Here is a 21237-nt window from a genome sequence, read left to right as displayed (position 1 = left end):
TCTAAACGAATTTAACCAGAAACATAAGACTTTCAAAAAATTAAAGTTCTATTTTTTAAACTAAAATAAATGACGTATTTGTCTTAAATAAATAGAAGGATCATTTGGCTGTTCGCGTAATCGAATTGGTTGCATCAAAGATGAAACATCCAATGTCCGATATATATATATACTTATAATAATATAATTTACTGGAAAAAATAAACACATTTCAGTGCATATATCAAACCTAAAATTAAACATAATAATAATATTTATATTATTATTATATAATAATAATAATATTTATATTATTATTATATAATAATAATAATATTTATATTATTATTATATAATAATAATAATATTTATATTATTATTATATAATATATCACGTAAAGCAACATTTGCATATAAGTAATCACATATATAAAATTAAATAAAGATAATTGGATTCTTTGAAAATTTACTATTTAGATTTAATTTACTACTTGCCTTGTGAACGATTATTTTATTCTTTGATATCATCAATGTCTGTTCGACATTATATATCAGAACTAATATTAGCATTGGAATTTAACATACTATCCAAAAAATTTTAAATGTATTTTATTCCTTAAATTTCTTTATTTAAACTTTCAGATTATTATTATTCCTGGATAAATCATTTCAGATAACAAATAACGTAAAAATATGTTTAATTAGATATAAATATTTATATTAACATTATATTCCACGTCACTATTTATGAACTACATAGTGCAAAATAAGATTAAACTAAATGTGAATTATATTTCATCCACAACAATGTTTTTGTATAAATGAACATATATGTAAGGCATATTATGTTTATAGAATTACGAAAGACTTTAAATGTGTGTTTACAATTATATTCTGCATTTAAACCATTTTAAAGTTCCGTTCATTTTATGGAACAATAAAATAAAAGTCAGGTTTTAATTATAAAAACACATTTAAATTTTTTCTAAATTATATACCATTTATTCATATAAAAACATTGCTGTGGACAAAATATAATTCACATTAGGTTTAATTTTATTTTCAAATATATAAGAAAGCAGAATCTTAGACTAGGTGAAATACAATTTTAATATAAATTTTTGTATCTTTTTAGTTCGTTTCGATTAATTTTTTTTTTTTTTTTTTTTGTAAACTTCATTTTATTAAATACAATCTATTCTATTCATGAATAATAACTACTACTTATGGCAATAACAATATATGATCGATTAATTTACGGCATAATAAAATACCTGGAAATTAGAGAAATTCAACTATGAAAATATGGATATTCAAAATCTCTTTCAAAGGTAATATAAACGTTCATTCATATATAGACATTATTCTGGATAAAATTTAGTTCGCACTATGTTTAATTTGATTTTCAAATATATAGCGCTGCAAAATAATAGATAACATGTAATACAATTTTAATATAAATATTTAAATTCCAGTAAACATAATTTTATATCGTTTTTTGCAACCTTTCTTGATTTATCCAACCATAAAATAATCTGAAATCAGGTTGTCTTGCTTAGAATAAACAAGTGGATATCCTTAGAAATCTAAAGATATGGATTCGATATACTCTGGTGAGCAGTATAAACTGCGTTTTTTTTTTTTTGATTCGAGAGCATTTGGAGAAATTTTTCCGATGTTGCGAAAGTAATGTCATCCGCATAGTTACAACGTTGCATTCAAGTTTCTACAATAGCTTAAATAGAGACCTATTCTTCATATGCCATAGATAAATTGTAGTAAAAATTTTGTTATATTAATATTTAGAAAATTTGAGCGTGTTAAATAAACTTCAAAAGGAACAATGGATAAATCTTTTTTTATATTGTGGGTATTGGTGACACTGATTTCGCTTTTCCAATATATTAAACTATGGAAAGGCAAAAACCATTCACTCTTCCAATTTGTTTTACAAAATATACGTACGGTTATATTGATTTCATGATAAATTCGATTTACCAAACTGTTGTAGCATAAATCAAATAACTTTACTTAATTGAATCATAGTTCATAATCCGTTCACCTTTCCCTACTCGTACATGACTCAATATTTAAAAAGTTAAAAATGAAATTCATTTTGAGAATTTATTTAGTAATCTAAGTTTCTAAAACTTATCAAAGCCAAACACAAACTGCAATAGTGCTGAAGTATTTCAGAAACAATTGTGAAAATGACTCTAAGGCACAATACAATTTAATTTGTATTTATGTATTAAATGAAATGAAATTGTCTTAATATACTCACATGCAAATACAAGCATTAATCAATTTGTATGTAATATTCCTAGAAACATTTAAATTGATACAATTTTATAGAACAATAGTTGCACTAAGCAAAAATATTTATGTTGCCGACAACCTGTCGCAATTGTCGAACAACTGCCAGAAGTGTCAAAATAAGCAAAATTAAGATAATTCAATTTCTAAGTCATTTATTCTTAGAAAGAAATATATATAGTTAATAATTTTGACGTACTTTCATATGATTTTATGGAAAAAGTTGAAAAATCTTAGAAAGAAGTTCTACATAATTGGTTAAACTAGAAGTATAATCCCAAAAGTAAACATCCTCTAAACTCCCTTGTATATAAAAGTTTTAAGGTAATTCATAACGAAGATAATTTACTATATCTTGAACGGATATAATTCAACAGGCATCAGCTTTAGTTTCCGCTGATTCAGTTCCTATTTTAAAACATAATTCTCTTAGATATGCCCAACTTGAGAATGTCTAAACTAACATTCAATATTTCTATACTTTTGGAAAATTTTATAAAAATTCTTCTTGCGTGCCGCTCTTGAAAGAAAAGGCATTGCATTTAATAATATAGATCTAGATATAGATCAAGGAACAAATATTACGCGATTTTGATTTTCAAAACATGTAGAGGTAATAACGGTTTTTACTAGAGTCAGCTATTTTGCGCAACTTTATTTTCTATATTATATGCGGTAATAACCAGATGGCGCGTTGTTGTTTTAGAAAAAAAAAACCCACCTAAGACTAATATTAAATAGGGAATTTAACTTTATTGACGGGTGTGTAGAAGAAATTATAATTATGTCACACATATGTTTCAGAAATTAGTTTTATGATTTTATCAGTTTCAGCAGTACTACTTATTATCATTTATTTAAAATAAAACAAGATTGAGGGTCACAGCCGACCTTGTTTTGTAATTTATATTTATAAGCTCAATCTGATGCTCCATTTAATAAACTAACGCCCAATAATAATTAAGAAAAAAGTGTAAATAAGTGCTTCCCTTCCTTCCTTCTGTTAAAAAAACTTAGGAGTAACTAGTCACATGTGTAATATTCCGTCCAACAAGGTCAGACTTGCAATGCTTACTGAAGATCCACAGGAATCCACGCAGAGAAACGGGATATACATTTAAATACCTATCTAACGCCTACCAATTAACATAAAATGCATTTAGATTGAGTTTCAAGTTTTTATAAAATATTTCTTGTTAAAACTATTATAATCTAAAGTCGGTTTTGTTTTTTAAGGAATTTTAGCTTTTATTTCGATCGTTATTTTTTGCATATATTTATACGTATTTCGGCTAATTCGCTTTTGCCTTCATCAGGAGAATTCATAATATTATAATCTATTATTAAGGGAAGGAAAACTAACAGAGTATTTACTACTTTTTGGTTTGAATGAATTTAGCTTGCTAAATAGAGTATAAAGTTTCAGTGTGAGTTTTAACATTATATATTTTACTGCATTCATTTTATAAAAGTTGACTTTAACAGCTTCAATTCTATAGACACTTCACACATATTGCCAAAAAAGATATTGTCTATCAATAAATATATTACGTTTATTAATTTATAAATTGAAAAGTCAATAATTGTTTAAATTTAAATTTAATATTAGTTTGTTTTCAAAAACAATAAATGTAGACTCAACGTTAATTTCTGATATATGAAATTTATACAGGTCGGACATGTCTGTCCGCAATTTGACCTCAACAAGTGAACGTAGAAATCCTTTCCACCCATCACTGCAGTGCTTCATGCAAGAAGCCTGCTTTGGAAACGGTTTTGTCTGTGTGCCTCAGCACGTATCCTTGGTGTCAGTTGTGGTTGCATTGATTTAATATTGAAATTGTTTAATAAATTTGTAGCACACAAGTACCGGCAGTAAACAAGGAGGCGCCTCACTCAGGGATTTCACTCTTTTTCGCTGTTTCCTTGTTTGACTTTTCCATTTTATTTCAGTTTATATAATTTTTTCCCAATAAGGCAAACAACTGGGTTTTTAGTTTATAACTTTTTTTTTTATTCTTTTTCAATGTTTAAATTAACTCGACAAGTTTAATGTGTATGGCTTCACGTCGGTAGTTTCCTGGCTCAAACAAGTCAATGTCGGGCTAGCGACCCAAACCTGTGCTAAAACTGCTCCTTTTAAATTATTTTTTAGTTTACATACAAACATTTTACAGGTTTTAATTAAAATTGCCAATATTGTGCAAAAATATTAGCCAATAAAGTTTGTTCTTGGTCAAGTTAATTGTAATTTATTTTGAGGAAAGCCACATTTGTGACAACATAACCAGCAAAAATTGTTTTAAATTTCTGCAAAATAAAATTTAGTAAACTGAAAATTATTTTAAAATATCATTCAATATATGTTTTAATGTTCATTTATTACTTATTGTTGTTGTTTTACGAATTGTTAATACCATTAACAATGAATCATTATTTCAATGATTTTAAAATTCCTTCTGTTAAAAGTATAGAATATAGTGATTTAATAAAAATATCTACTGAATTTATCTACATTAATAACTAAACTGTTCTATATAATTTGCAATAATGGTTGGCGGTTACATTATAAAAGTTATTAGGACTTACATAGATCAAGAACCCATTGTGACATCACTAAGGAAATTTTCCTCGCTTTCTCAGCGGTCTCTAGCGGAACTTTTTGATTTCTAATATAAATTCAGTTTTGCTGAATCAATTGTGCTAAGATCTGTAAATGCCTCAAATTAGAAACCTTTCAAGAAATTAATCTTTTGTCAAGTGAGAGTCGGACATAATTCACGCTCATTGAGTAAATAAACAAATTTTTTGCAAATGTATCAAATTGTGTTTTTCTGAATGAAATATTTTTTTATTTGTTCCGCAATTTCCCTTCTCTGCTACTTTTATTCTTGTTTATTTTAATGCACATATATGTAATATATATGAGTTAAGTAGTGCACTTACTGATTGCGTGAATCAAATGAAGGCGTTTGTTCCGTAATTAATATGACGAAGCAATGACACAATGTAGAAGTATGAATCATACGCATGTCTTTGGAATGTATGACTTTATTGTTTTAATAGATAATCTTAAGCTCAAACTATGATTTTTTATATCTAACAGCAAGTAGTTTTCTCACATTTTATAATGAATCAAGTAGTTGGTGTGAAATTTTTGGGATGTGGTTTCAAAAGTTCATAATCGATAGTTAGACTGCAAAAGTTTGATACGTTATCTGTAAACACTACCATTTAAAATAATAATGTTTATTGTTGTTCATAGTTTATAATCTATTCCTCTAATTCGAGCTTAACAATAAATTAGTTCAGTGTCCTTATAGCGGATAATATCAATACATCTTATTATTCCTAACATTACAACGAGATGTACGTTTAGTTGTCTATATAATTTATATTCAAATCGATCTTTGAATCTCTTTAGTGTCAAAGTTGTAAATATATTCCTTTTTCAGATATGTTTTTTTTAACTGTCCATCTGACGAATTCATGATTTTTACATTTCGTTTGTCTTAGCTCGTATTCTTTTATAGCTTTTTAACTACAATATTGTTAGGCATTAGGATAATAAGAAAAAGTCAACTGATGTCACTAAATGGATGATCGAATTGTTATATGATTGTCATTTATATTTAGAATTATTTTAGAAACTTTTAAAATAAATTCACATTAAGAAGTGATACGTTATATTGAATATATTAAGATTTATATTTATTTAAAATAACAATAGAATGCGATATTTAGTAAAATAAATAATAATGAACTTTTAAAAATTTTATCTTTAACATTAGTATGTTAAAAGTGGCTTAGGTGACTTATTCATTAATATGTTTTTAATTGTTTTTATGCAATTTATTTAGTTACAGATAATTTGCTAATTGACTATTCATCAAATAAAATATGCGGTAACTGCCAACATTTTTGGATCTTAGCAAATATAACATTTAAATGAAACCAAATGATCATTTAATTGGTAGGTATAATATTTTTTTGGATTGTTTTGTGCCATAACATAAAAGAATCAATAGAAATATTGCATTTTGAAGATATTTCTATTCATATACACAATAAATATATTAATATCAATTTAGATTTTAAGTGAAATTCTATAATTTTTTGTAAGTGCTGTACGAATTTTATTGAATCAATTTTAAATAATAACATAATATTACCCATTACACTCCAAAAAATAATGCTCTAACCACATACTATTTAAATTGACCTGCTCAACATGTGGTATGATTTCACCAACATAAGGCGTCAAGTAAGAATATTTTAACCTGAGATTTAGTTAAAATTTGGTTAAATCTACCAAATTATTTTTCGAGCAGGTACTTAACTTTTACTTGCTTTCATCTCTATAACCACTTGAGCCTGATTATTTCACTACGTGGCCGAAATAGTTTAGCCATCAATTGAAGATTATTTAAATTAATATAAAACTTCAAAATCAGTACTTTTAAAATTAAAATAAATAACATTATTTTATACTGCTTGATTTTACTTTCAACTTTAATATAACACCAGTTCTTCCAGTTTCATTGAAATCATTTACAAATCTTTTTGTATCCTTTTAAGTCAATTTATTGGTTGTGGTTATATTGTATGTAAAATATTAAACTAATTTTAAATTTTACACTCAAAAATTAGGCATGTCCTTTGTAAACAAACGAACACAAACTGTGTCATTGCAGTTTAATAAATAATTTGCGGCTTAGTTAACGACAAAATGTTTTAATTTATGTGTCGATTTACGTTACGACGTGAAAATGTTTTATTAAAAATGCACGTACTAAACTTTAATGCACAGCAATAAGCACCTCACCTCGTCCCGTCCCATCTCACAACACCTCACACCTCACCCCACCCCACTATAAGCTCATCCAAACAAATCTTTTAATTTTCCTTTTTTGCTGCAACACGCATAGCCCAAAGCCAATAACTTAACGCAGCAGTTCAGAGCCGAATTAAGGCAGTTTACCAGGACGAAACTTTTGCGAATGCGTTAAATTGCACATATGCAACAAAGTTAACACGCTTGCATACGACACATTACATGCACGCACGACGGCAGGCAGTCAGGCAGGCAAACCAGACAGGCAGATATGCATGCATATATCATGAAAAATAATTAATAACATTTACCAAAATATTTTGTCATCATGATAGCGCCGAGGATACAAACCCATTGCATGGACTTTGTGTTCTGGGAGTAAATAGTCGAATAAAAAAAAATTTAAACAGAAAACTATGGATAATATGAAAAGGATTTTGCTGGCAATAAAATGCAGTGCAATTGCTGTATGTGAAGAGGAAAGAACACATATGTGGACAAAACTCAAGGCTGACTCACCATCCGTGGTTACCTTATATGCACAGGTCAGGAGAAACACACCAAGTATAAAATATTTTTATCATATTTACAAGTCTGTTTCTGCAAGGACATGCATTCTGATATGAATTTGTACCTATAATAGCGATGATCGCGGATTTGTATTTTATAATGCATTTTTTATTAAAATACTTTAATTAAGCTAATGAAGTTATCGTTTTTTTTTACATACAGAACAAAGAGCAACCGTCATGAGTATGTTCAGGGTCTTTGAAATGTTCAAGAACTCAAAGCAAAAAACAAAAAGAACTCTAAACACAGTTTTCCGATTAAGAAGAGCAATACGTTGATATATCATTATGCACAGACAAATTTTATTTCTAAAACATTGAATTACTAATGCTTTCACAGAGTGGTTAGTAATAAAATAATCTGAAATTTGGACCACATTGAATAATCAAACTCATATATAGTTATTATATCTATCTTTATTTTCTATTTATTACATTATGTGGAGGTGCCTGCGTGACTTACTTTATAACTCCAAAAACGTTCGTAAAAACTATCCTTTCATCATGAATGCCAGCCAGAGTTACATTCCTAACTACAGTCATATAATATGATAAGTAAGAAGATACAACAATAGTATATCCAGAATTTAAAAAATGAACATTGTGTTTGCCAAATATACATAAAAGAATGACAGTTTACAATTTCCAAACGATCTGTATGCTTTTATAGATCTTTCTTTGTAGATGAGCTAAGAGGAGCTCAGGAGTAAGTGTTTTATTGTTCGTCAAAACCAAAAAGTACATAAACAACAAAAAATCAAATATTTTAGTATTAAAATTGTTTCAATATGAAAATGAAAAGAAAGAAAAGAAGAAAGATATTATAAACATTAGATGGATAGTTGAAAAATAAATCAAACTAACATAATTAGAAAATTATTACAATATAAGAAAAAAACCTATGCAAATATATTAGTCAAGTTTCAACCAATTTAGGGCAACAAAGTTACCTCTTCTTTCGATAATGAACGCTTCTTCTGCTTATCTATCTTTTATATCAAATAAATGCTATGCAAGATCAAATAAACAGACAACGTTTTGTAGCATGTATACAGAATTATTTTGAACAAACACACATTTAAGTATATAAATAACTTCATTTGAACGATTTATAAAGTAAGCAAGTATACGATATATGTAACCACATATGTACCAAGGTATCCCATTCACTACATACATCCTTTATAATTCTTTTACCTTCTCTTCATTGGTTTATAATTTTAAAAAATTTACATAAATTGCCAAGGATACGGACAGATACAGAATGCACTTTCTGTTTGCTTTAAAATGCGTTTATGCATGTGATTACGTTTATTTAAGCTGTAAGGACTCTATTGCTGCGGCAATTACAGACAAATGTGAGAACATAAAACAATTATTTTACATGAAATCCATTAAATTACTTAAATTGCTTTACTCCTTACCCCTTTGGTTGGTATATATGCATGTAAAATATTTTCATTAATTACAAAAACGTTTTAACTATGTTAAATAGTAATATATATTTCATTCGTATATTTCATTTGGTAGTGAACATTTTATATATTTAATGAATCCAAAATTTATTTTAAAAACAATGGCCATTTAATAGTAATTGAAATTTATTATTTTGAGTGTTAATTCATTTGTATAATTTTCAAATAATTTACTGAGTGTTTTTATAGAATAATAACCTTTTTTTAAAATTACAATTCAGTAGTTGTTTAATAGAAAGGTTTCGAAAACTAGTGAACAACAATAACAAAAATTCTTTTTATATTATGAATTTTTTCTTGCCGAGAGTGTCGCGTCTTCATGACAAAAACAAACTATTTAAAAGTTATACGGAATCGATTAGGATTTTTTTTATATTATTTTTTTATTGAATTTTTAACTGACCATATAGCTTTTTCGAGTATTACTCTCAAGTACATATTATCAGTGGTCTTGGAATTATTTTTTATATTTAATTATTCGTAAAAAATTGTTTGAGACTCAAGAAATTTGAAGCTAAGAGTCAGCATTGATTAGCTAACTGACCCAGAGCCGCAGTTCATTTATTTCAAAACTAAAGAATAGGAAATTAAAGTTTTTTCTCAATTTTCTTATAATCTAATGATATTTAGTTTGCATAAATATTTTTCATTTTTAATCCTATTACTAATTAAAATTCATAAACATAGGAAAGCGTTATATTGCTTACTAAGCATTTTCGCACATAATACCATAAGGTACTCTGCATATAAATTAACTTCCTATTTCTTCGAAATATTTAGGAATATTTTATTACTTATACTTTAATCAGCTCATAAATTATGCAGTGAAACTTAAACAGTTCTTCTTTGAATAGCAACGAATATTTGCCTCCATCCACTTCCACATCCATTTCAAAGGAAGTACTTATACTTCCATTTGGTAAATTGCTTTTGTAAGTCATTTTTGATTTTATAATTTCATATGGAAATTTGTGGAATATTCCATAAAAATTAAAATCAAAAACAAGTGCAATTTATGAAAAATCAATAAGAACTCAAATAACTTTTTACTGCTTCACAAAAAATGTGTTAGAGGGAAAAAAGCGCATTATATGCAAGAAAAACACAATTAACCCTTTACGTGCCAATTACTTGAAAATAACATATAAATTAAGCAGGAAATAACTACGTCAGCAAAAGTAAAGCAAAACAAAACAAAACAAACGTTGGAACGTTCCATTAAAACGGAAATAAAGTGAAAAACACAAAGGAGTAGAAAATATTTGTGAATTTTGCAGAAATAAACTTGAAAACATTTTGGAAATTAGAAAATTTAAGATTCCTAACTGTTGAAATAGCCAATACGTTAAGTAGTTGAGCTGCCAAATACATTTGGGTGTGTATGTGTGTGTTAACCTAGAAGCATGCTATAAAAATTGCAATTTAATGCTTTTGTAATTTAGCTACAAAATGATTACGTTCAAGGAGCGTAAAATACCAAAGCTTCTACAAACATATTCAAAACAACATAAATACTTACATCCTTTAAGCAAGTTTCAATATCAGCAGCATTTGCCTGAGAGTATGAAGTTGAAGCTGAGTCAACATCTTGCCAAAACAAAGATTAGAAATATTGGTGGGGTGAGCATTCACAAGGGATAACATAAAGCAGGTACTTTTGGCAGCTGGCATAGTATGCAGGCATATTTGACATTTTGTTCTTAATAATAAAATTGCCTAAATACATAGGCAAACATCAATAGATATAGTATTTGTAGCAATTTCATTTAAGGCTAAAGCCTTTTGCCAGCAAAACGTGTATGTAATTACGTTGTGCGCAAACAATGAAATTAAGAAAAACTTTAGTAGTAAACGAAATTAAGGAGTCACAGTTTTTGGTGTACACGTCAATAGAGGAGAACTAAATGTGATAAAGAAAAGTTTAATTAAAGATTACTCATACACCATATGTGCATACTCAATATTTTCATATAGTTTTGGATATAACAAATGGTTTGCCTAGAAAAGCTTTATTAATTTCTCTTATTATACAAATATACTTAGAACTTGTGTATAGAATTTATGGATGTACCTATATGCTTTTTTAATCAAATGTTTAAATATCTCATATTTTATATAAGCTGAAAGTACCCGCTGTTTTTTATCACTAGACAGTGTTGGTGCCCAAATATCTGGTAAAACTAATCTATGGATTAGTTTTGGTAGACCAATCGGTGGACACAATAATGTAGACCCCGTCGCTTGTGTAAAAAGTTATATTGATTTCAAAATTAGTCAAATACGAGTATCTGTAAAAGTACGCTATGTAATGTTTTATTACTACAAAAAGACAGAAATGTAACTGAAACATGCCCAACAATTTGTGTTGTAAATAAAGAGTGGACCCTGGAGTAGTTTGTTCGATTCTGTTCCAGATATTTCGATTGAAAATTGCATCTCATTTTAGTCGAATAGTCACTATGAACCCGATTAAATAATCTAACTGATTGAAATATTTCATTTAGGTGCTTTACACTTTTATACTACAGTCGCTGGTTACTATATAACTTAACTGGAAATAGTTAGCTATTGTACCGAACAGCTATATGAATGAATGAATATATGCATATAGACATACTTTATAGACGCTTTAAAAAGCGTGAGGTCCGAAAAATGAGAAAAACGTATAAACTAAAAAACATAAAGGATGAATGCATGTAGCATTTGAAATAGGAGAAAATTTGATTAATAAAAAAATAGGAAATAAAAATCCACAATGACATAAGGTGGGTATTAACTTTTGTAATTAGAGCAAATCTAAATGAGTAAGCATTTGTTTAATAAATTTGAAAAAATTTAGAATGTACTGCATTCAACAAATAAAGCTGCTTATATTTAATAGAGGTATTATTTCAACACGTAGCGTTGATGGTTCAGAAGTAAACTGTAACAAAATATTGTTTAGTGGAAGAATTTGCTCAAAATAGCTGATTATACTGAGATCCATTGTCAAATCAGCTTTCTCTAAATATCGGAATCACGTCAACACCAATAATATATTAAAATAACTCTAAACTTCAAACGAATATTGTATGTGTAGGGAATTTTTCTCGATCGAGAATGTATAATTCATCTATATTGTCGTGAAAGTTAATTTTGAGAATAACAAATTCAAGAAGCTATAAAAGCAAATATAAAAGTAATAAAATAAAATAAGACTGAGACTGTATAACACAAAATAAATTAAATTAAAATAATGACAATTAAAACATTAAAATAACATTAAAAATATATAACGAAATAAATTAAACAAAACAAAATAAAATAAATCAAAACAAGTATAAATTAAAATTATAAAAAATAAATTAAAATAAAATAATTTAATATAAAATAAATTTAAATAAAATAAATTTAAATAAAATAAATTAAAGTAAAATAAATTAATATAAAATATATTTATATATAAAACAAAATAAAATTAATTAAAAGTAATCATAATACAAGAAAATAAAATTTATTACACTAAAATGTAATAAAAAAAAATTAATATAAAAAAAAAAATTGCAACAATATTCTTAGGAGCTAAAATATATAATATTATTAAAAATAAAAATTAAAAAAATATACAAATAAAGTTTATTAAAAAGGAAAAAATCCAGTCGCATACATTTATTAAATATTTATATGTACAAGCAGCATTATTACATTAAATAGTGAAAAAACATTTGTTAGAAGTTTTGTATTCCATAATAATTAGTTGTTCCTTGTAATCGCTGAAGTATACTTAAGCGACACATTAGCATATAAAAAACATTAAATGTGCTTTAAGCATTGTCATAGAAAACGTTACGAATAGCTAATATAAGCCGTGAGGCTATATTTTTAAGTAAATAATATAAGCAGAACATGGAATGTTTGATGAGATAGTGCCAAAGCTTATTAGTCCCTAAGCGAAACAATTTCAAATCACAGCTGCTGGGAACAGCAACAAACGAGACGAAAAATATGCTTCTTGAAAATAAAAGTTTTGGAAAAATAAACTAATATTTATTAGTTTAAATTATGGCATTAATTTTATAAAAATCGAATCGATATTATCAAATAAAACGAATGTTAGAAAGTCAGTGTTGTCAATAGAAAACTAACTAAACCTGTATCAGGAAAGTTTAAACTCAAAATTGAGTTAAGGACTTGGCATTCAACTTTTAAGTGGGGTGCAGACTATCATACTGGTGTGTCATACGAGTTGCGCTCTCTCTTGCTCAAATTTCTTCTAGCGACCGAATTTGAACAGGTATGACACACAAGAGTAGGCAAAATTTTTGAAGAGTGCTTTTGCGGGTAGTGCTGTGAAAATTTGTGTGTTTAAAATAAAATTTTAAAATTGAAAAAATTGATAGTTAACGTATAGGTTGCGCTTTGCTTATAATTGATTATAATTTTGTATATTTTATATATGCCGCGTTTTTTTTTGCGTTTTTTATATTCACAGCTTTGGACATCCCACAAACAGAGATTACTTTTGTTAACATTCGATGAAAGCATCTAAAAAGGCTTTATCTGCATCCATATTCATATTTTTTTTAGGTTTATTGGTCATTAAGCACAGTAGTTAAAATGAAAAGATCAGTAAAGGACCGTAGTTAATTTCATTCACTACCTGTAAAGTTTCTTAAGAAATTTTTCATAAATAGATCATACAAATAATGTATATATATATATACATAAGAATGTATATATCTTCATTGTTTTTGAAGAAATTTGATCATTTCCATATATTTGTTAGTTAAAGGTTATTAACATTTAAAATTCATTTTTTAACATTCAGTTATTAACATTTAAAAATTTTAATAACAAGTTTTAACAAAGAAAAGCATATTTAGAATACAAAGTATTATATCTTAAATTTGGGTTATTAATTAATTAATTAATGTATTACGACCAATTTTCAATATGTTTTTTTATTACTGGGCTTAGATCATAAATTTAACGATGTTTATATTTAGATGTTTTTTTAAAAAAAATTTTACTTATAATCATCGTTCATAAATTAAAATAAAATAAAATAAAATATTTAATAAACTAAATAAAATATTTAATATATTACATAAAATATTTAATTGTATTTTAATTTTTTATAAGAATTTTATGTAAAAATTTATATTTTTTTTAACTAAGATACAATTAAATACTTAACAAATTTATAAGTGTAATTTTAATAACAATAAATATAATAATAATAAATACATTAATAATAAAATAATAAAAAACATATTAAATTTATATTATAATTCTACATATTCCACCTGCTTACAATAAATTTGCAAGGCAAAAGTGCTCTTGTATGACGTATGAATCGTTAGGGGTGACAGACTATCATACACAACGCGTATGCGAGAGCTGTTCACCAAAATTTTGGTGAGCACGCCAACACGTTGGTAAAGGTGGCAGACTATCATACCTGTGTGTCATACGACGTTTTTCTCTCTCGTATGACATACCAGTATGATAGTCTGCACCCCACTTTAAGATGATTGTATCTTTCCGTGTGTTGTGGATATCGTGCAACGTTTTCCAAACGAAGTGTTAAAATACATGAGATATCGCTCAAGTACATAAAAATTATGGAAACACATACGTATGTAATCAATTGAAATTCGTAATAAAAAAATAAATATTTTGTAGTATATTTTTCGGAGCTTAATTTAATGAGAAAAATCATATACCATAAAGGTGTGTATTTTTTTTTTTAAATGCTTTTAAAAATATAACCTGCAAATTTGGATTTTTAAGCAGAATTTTTAAGCAAATGATAAATTCAAATTAAAAATAAAAACTAAATACTTTTAATAGTATATACCTATTGTAAAATTTTATTTAACTAAATATAATAAAATAAAAAACTATACAAATAAAAAATGAGGTTTTGAAATATTTAATGTATATTTTAAAAAAGTTTTTTTTTTAAACGAACGATTAATATTAGTAATCGGATATAAACAGTTTTAATTTTTGAAGTAGTTCTATTTCTATACGTAATCAATTATCTTATATTTCATAGAGCTAATGAAAATAATTACTTAAAAACCGAAGATGTTTAGATCAAAAGCAGTTCTGTTCGTAATAGAATGATTCATTTGCATTATTATACGTAATATGATTGTAATCAGTATATTGAAATTAGTTTATTAGTAATATATCAAGCAAAATGACATAATCTCAACTAAAAGTAATAACGGATATTCATTTATATATTAAATTTTCCATTAAAATGCTAAAAAGAAGAAAACTGAACGACAAATTTGTAAATTTTATTTTTTTTGTATATATGTCATAGATAATAGTTCTCTAATACTACACTAAACACGTTAATGTTTATGTGAAAGTTGAAACTGTTTCTCTAAGTTTATATTCAAAAATATGTATGATTTTCGAGAGTTTAGTTTTTAATTAAATTTAGCAGAAGATAAAGTTTCTGATTTGAAATTTAATTATTTAATTTCATAAAATAATTTCATCCATCCAAAAACAAAAATTAGAACATCTGCTTTGTTTCTTAAGTTTATGTCATAACATTCATTATCCTTCATTATCCTCATTGCTGCAGTTTCTGCATTTGATGTAGTTCTGCTGCATTTTGTGCCAAAAAAGATGTTGTTTATCTGATATTAACTTACAATGTCTGTTTTTGTCTTAGAAAATTGTATGACAAGAACTAATGAAGTATGTTGAAAAATTATTAAAAGAAATTACTTAGAGATTTAAAGGAATAATGAAGTATTGTGTCATGTGCACTATAAACAAATTGAATGTTGACAAGTATTAAATAATATAAGACAAAAATTAAATATCAGAAAATATGAACAGAAATTAAAAATTTTTCAAATTTTTTGGATATATGAATGAAACACTTCCATCTAGAGATAGTAAATGTATGCAATATTTTTGTAACTAAACATATTAAGATTGTTTTCCTTATATTTTATTCGCTGCCCCTTGAAAAAAAGGGGCAAAAAAAAAATTATCTAATGCAATTAAACAAGGTTAAGCTATAAAGTTTTTTTATATTGTCAAAACAAATAAAAATAAAAAAAATAAATTTTTAGCTGTTATAAATAATAATTTATTAAAATAAATAATGATAAAAATAAAAAAAAAATATTTAAGTTCTTCTAAAATTACGTTAAAAAATGTTAAATAAATGTGGATCTTTCTTATAATATTATTGAAATTTTATAATATTCTACAAAAATGTTATAAAATTGTACTGATGAATTTAGTAATTATTAAGCTTTTATAAATAATATTTTTGTTATGCTTACTTATTTACATATACACATATAAGTTAGCTGATATTTTACTATTTTAGTATCGTAAAGTTTTCATATCATTATGATAAATTTTGAAAATATCAAAAATAAAACGCACTGTTATAGTAAAACTCAGTAAAAATAGTTCAAATCGCTTTAAAATTTTATGAATATATTCTCACAATTAGTCATTTTCTATTCGGAACGAATTTTTTGTTCAATTCCTGATACTTGCACTCCAAAAAGCGCATTAGACCTTAAACATCAAATCATAGAATTTTAAATTTTTTATTGCACTAATGACAATATCCACAGAAAAACAAATTACAAAGTTTACTGTCAGGAATCTTTTATTATTTAATTTAAGTATTCTATTTCACTTCATATATTTACTCCAAACTGTACTGTAACACACACTGTACAAATGTAAAAACTAAACTGACTTCTCACAATATATTTCTAATTCTCTACTGTCAAACGATCGCTAGATTGTTTTTAAAAGATATCGGGAATTATATTACAAAAGAATAATTTGTAAAATTCTGTATGTGAGAATATTTATATATGTGTAAATATAATAAATAAATTTTATACTTTTATTTATGACCAAAAATATTATATCAACATAGTTTACATAGTTTACAGAAGATGACTATCGAAGATAATCGAAATATCGGTAAAATATTTTAATAAGATATGAACTGCTTTTAAATATAAATAATAAATCACAGTTTTTTTATTTCTTTTTAAATGACCAATTGGTCCATTAATAAATTATTTTATACTAAATAAATATATTATATAATATATTAATATATAAATATTATACATTATTTATAAATAGAGGATATAAATTTAAAAAACGTCAACTCTGTTTGAAATTATACCAACTATTTGATATATTAATATTGTTATAATATATAATAAATTACTACATTCTAAATATAAAAATAATTAAAAATGTATTCAATTGGAATAATTATTAGATAAAGTAATGAGATAGCTTACCAAATGTTGTCATTGCGTACAAACCTAAAAAACAAACAAATCAATATTAGTAAAATATATAAAAATCTAAATCTAAATCTTAAAAGCTCTTAAACAATTAAAATTTATTTATTGATCTAAAATTAAAACACAAAAAAATTGTTTAACTATCATAAAATGTATGAAATCACATAAACTTCAGAAACTGCAGACCAATAATTTCTTCTTGAACATTGTTAATGACCAAAACTACAAACAACATCATACGGAAGGAACGGCGGAATGGAAGCAAAATTAAAAAGAAATAATGGAATCAGTTAAAGGCATCATCAACGCCATTAACAGTTTTAAACACTATCAATAGAATAGTCAATGTCAACTTAACTGGCAGCACAACATCACAACAACAACATCACAGTAACAACAACAAATTTAGTTGCTGCGAGATGCAATTACCAAGGAACGTGCAATGAAAAAAGCAATAAAAATCAAATCACCGCCAGGCTTTCGCAACAAACTGATTGTTCTGTATTGCGGAATTATAAAAATTTATGAAGACTCAATAGACTCCGTGGAAATATACAAGGAGAAGGAACGAGGTACGCAGTACGCGGTACGAAGTACGAGTATTGCACTTTTTATTTTTCGATTTAATTAAAATCTGATACCTTTGACACTGATGTTCTATAAACTTGGAACACTTCCTTTCATTTAATACTATTTATTCATATTTGTTCTTTTTATTTTATTTAAGAATATTTTATATATAATATTAATATGTAGTATTATAATTGTGTTGTATCTTTTTTAAATTTGAATTTATTTGTATTGCTTATAAATTTTACCAAATTATATTATATTAAATATTTATGTTAAATTATATTATGCTATATATTATATTTATAATTATTTTTTATTATTACGTTTTATCATTTTGTAATAATGTTTAAAGCGATTGCAGAAGTACTAAGTACTAAGTATTGATGATGAAGTGATGAACTACAACAACAAAAATTCTTTTATATTATTTTAATTAATTGAATTTTTGGCTGACCATACAGCTGTTTCGAATATTTCCAAATATCCATCATCAGTGGTCTTGAAAATAATTTTTGTATTTAATTATTCCTAAAAAAATTTTTTTCTTGAGACTGCAAGCACCAGGAATCGAACTCGTGCCCTGCCAAATTTGAAACTCAGACTCAGCGTTCAACTGACCCAAAGCTGTACTTGATTTTTTATATTCGCACATTTCTCTGGAGTTTTATTAATTTGCTGTGAAAATTCGTAACAAATTCACTTGCTATGTTACATTAAAACGTAATCATAAATCAGCTGTAGAATAATTGAATTAATTAATTATTTATTTAATAAATAATTAAATTTAATTTATTTATGCATTTATTTTTAATTGTTAAATTTCATTACTATTCTTTTGTAGAAACTTTATTTATTGCATGATTTATGTATTCTTTCTTATGTATAGAATCTAAATTAGGAATCTAGAAAATCATGCCAATTTTTTAATATTTATTTTTTATTTTTAAATAGTTGCTTTATTAATAAAATTTGTGTTTACAAGTGTAAAGCTAGAAATTACATTATTGTGTACAACTGGTTCTTAGCATACAATTGTGTATTTTCTTAAGAGTATTTCACATTATGATTTATTTTATTAAAAGTTAATTTATAAATGCGCTGACAATAACTTTTTTTAAAAAATATTAAAAAAAGCAAAATAACATTATTTTGGTTTATATTATTATTTAATAATAATTAAACACTACCTTAATACTAGCTAAGCACTTAAAGCTACTAAATACAATATTTACAATGATAATTAAAAGATAATATATAGATTTTTCCAGATTCTATTTTTTGTTACCCTATAAATTATGCCGTGGAGTACACTTGGCAGGCTAGATCATTAGTGGCATATCTTCTGTCGTAATGTAATAACATTTGATTTTCATATATCATATTATTGGTGTTGGGGATGCCCAGATGCCTATTTACTAAAGGAACTATAATGTCGGTTGCCTCGGCAAGGTAATTGTAAAGTAAGTTATTTTTGATAAATGACATGTTGTCTAGGAATCTGGCAGCAGACTGGTCGAGGAAGGAAAAGGTATGCTAATGTTACTCCACGATTCGCACAGGCGTGACCACATATTTTTAATATAAATTGTAATTTAACGTCAGTTATGACGGAAGTGAGTATTTTATTTAATAGAAAGTAGCATAGTTAGTAGAGAGGTTTCGAAAAGTATTGAACTACAATAACAAAAAATTTTAAATAAAGTTTTTGTATAATATTTCTATATGTATATTTTTCAAATTTTTTTATATTTTCACATTTTCATCTAATGGCAGCATTTAATTATTTTGATATATTAATTTACTCCAACAATAATAGTACATTTATTTTGAAGGAATACCAATCATACTGGACTGTACTTATTGTTTCAAAATTTTAAGAAAAATAATTCAAAATATAAACTTGAATTGTGATTATTTTTTTCGAAGCTAATAAATTGTATTAGTGAAACACATAAAATTCAGGAACTACCAAATAAAAATTAATAGCACCGCCGCACGTCATGTGCACAAGCAATGGAACTGAAGCAATAAAGCAGCAAGCGAATATGGCGAAAAAAACGTTGACTACATGTTGGCTTTGTTGCACTTGACTAACTCAAAGCCAGCAAAGGCGCATAAAAAACGTAAATACCAACTGCAGAAATTATAAAAAGACTGGTCGAGTTGCTGATGTTTGCATTTGAGTAAAGTGGGGTGCAGACTATCATACTGGTGTGTCATACGAGTTGCGCTCTCTCTTGCTCAAATTTCTTCTAGCGACCGAATTTGAACAGGTATGACACACAAGATTAGGCAAAATTTTTGAAGAGTGCTTTTGCGGGTAGTGCTGTGTATTTAAAATAAAATTTTAAAATTGAAAAAATTGATGGTTAACGTATAGGTTGTGCTTTGCTTATAATATTATAATTGATTATAATTTTGTATATTTTATATATGCCGCGTTTTTTTTGCGATCTTTATATTCACAGCTTTGGACATCCCACAAACAGCGATTACTTTTATTAACATTCAATGAAAGCATCTAAAAATGCTTTATCTACATCCATATTCATATTTTTTTTATGTTTATTGGTCATTAAGCACAGTAGTTAAAATGAAAAGATCAGTAAAGGACCGTAGTTAATTTCATTCACTACCTGTAAAGTTTCTTAAAAAATTTTTCATAAATAGATCATACAAATAATGTATATATATATATACATAAGAATGTATATATCTTCATTGTTTTTCAAGAAATTTGATCATTTCCATATTTTTGTTAGTTAAAGGTTATTAACATTTAAAATTCTTTTATTTTAATAACAAGTTTTAACAAAGAAAAGCATATTTAGAATACAAAGTATTATATCTTAAATTTAGGTTATTAATTAATTGTTATTACGACCAATTTTCAATATGTTTTTTTATTACTGGGCTTAGATCATAAATTTAACGATGTTTATATATAGATGTTTTTTTAAAAAAAATTTTACTTATAATCATCGTTTATAAATTAAAATAAAAGAAAATAAAATATTTAATAAATTAAACAAAATATTTAATATATTACATAAAATATTTAATTGTATTTTAATTTTTTATAAGAATTTTATGTAAAAATTTATATTTTTTTTAACTAAGATACAATTAAATATTTAACACAAATTTATAAGTGTAATTTTAATAATAATAATAAATACATTAATAAT

General features: G+C 25.8%; 1 protein-coding gene across 2 annotated transcripts in view; it reads right to left on the bottom strand.

Moving 5' to 3' along the window:
- Positions 1–21237, bottom strand: part of LOC119681651 (RNA-binding protein Musashi homolog Rbp6) — a 313072-nt gene that overhangs the window by 76761 nt on the left and 215074 nt on the right. For both annotated transcript variants that reach the window (XM_038094901.1, XM_038094903.1), the window contains exon 4: positions 17471–17494. In XM_038094901.1, coding sequence (XP_037950829.1) covers positions 17471–17494 — 24 coding nt within the window. The remainder of the gene's footprint in view (positions 1–17470; positions 17495–21237) is intronic.

Source organism: Teleopsis dalmanni, chromosome 2 (genome assembly GCF_002237135.1).
Source record: "Teleopsis dalmanni isolate 2A chromosome 2, ASM223713v2, whole genome shotgun sequence".
Lineage (NCBI taxonomy): Eukaryota > Metazoa > Arthropoda > Insecta > Diptera > Diopsidae > Teleopsis > Teleopsis dalmanni.
This window is presented reverse-complemented; position numbering and strand designations above follow the sequence as displayed.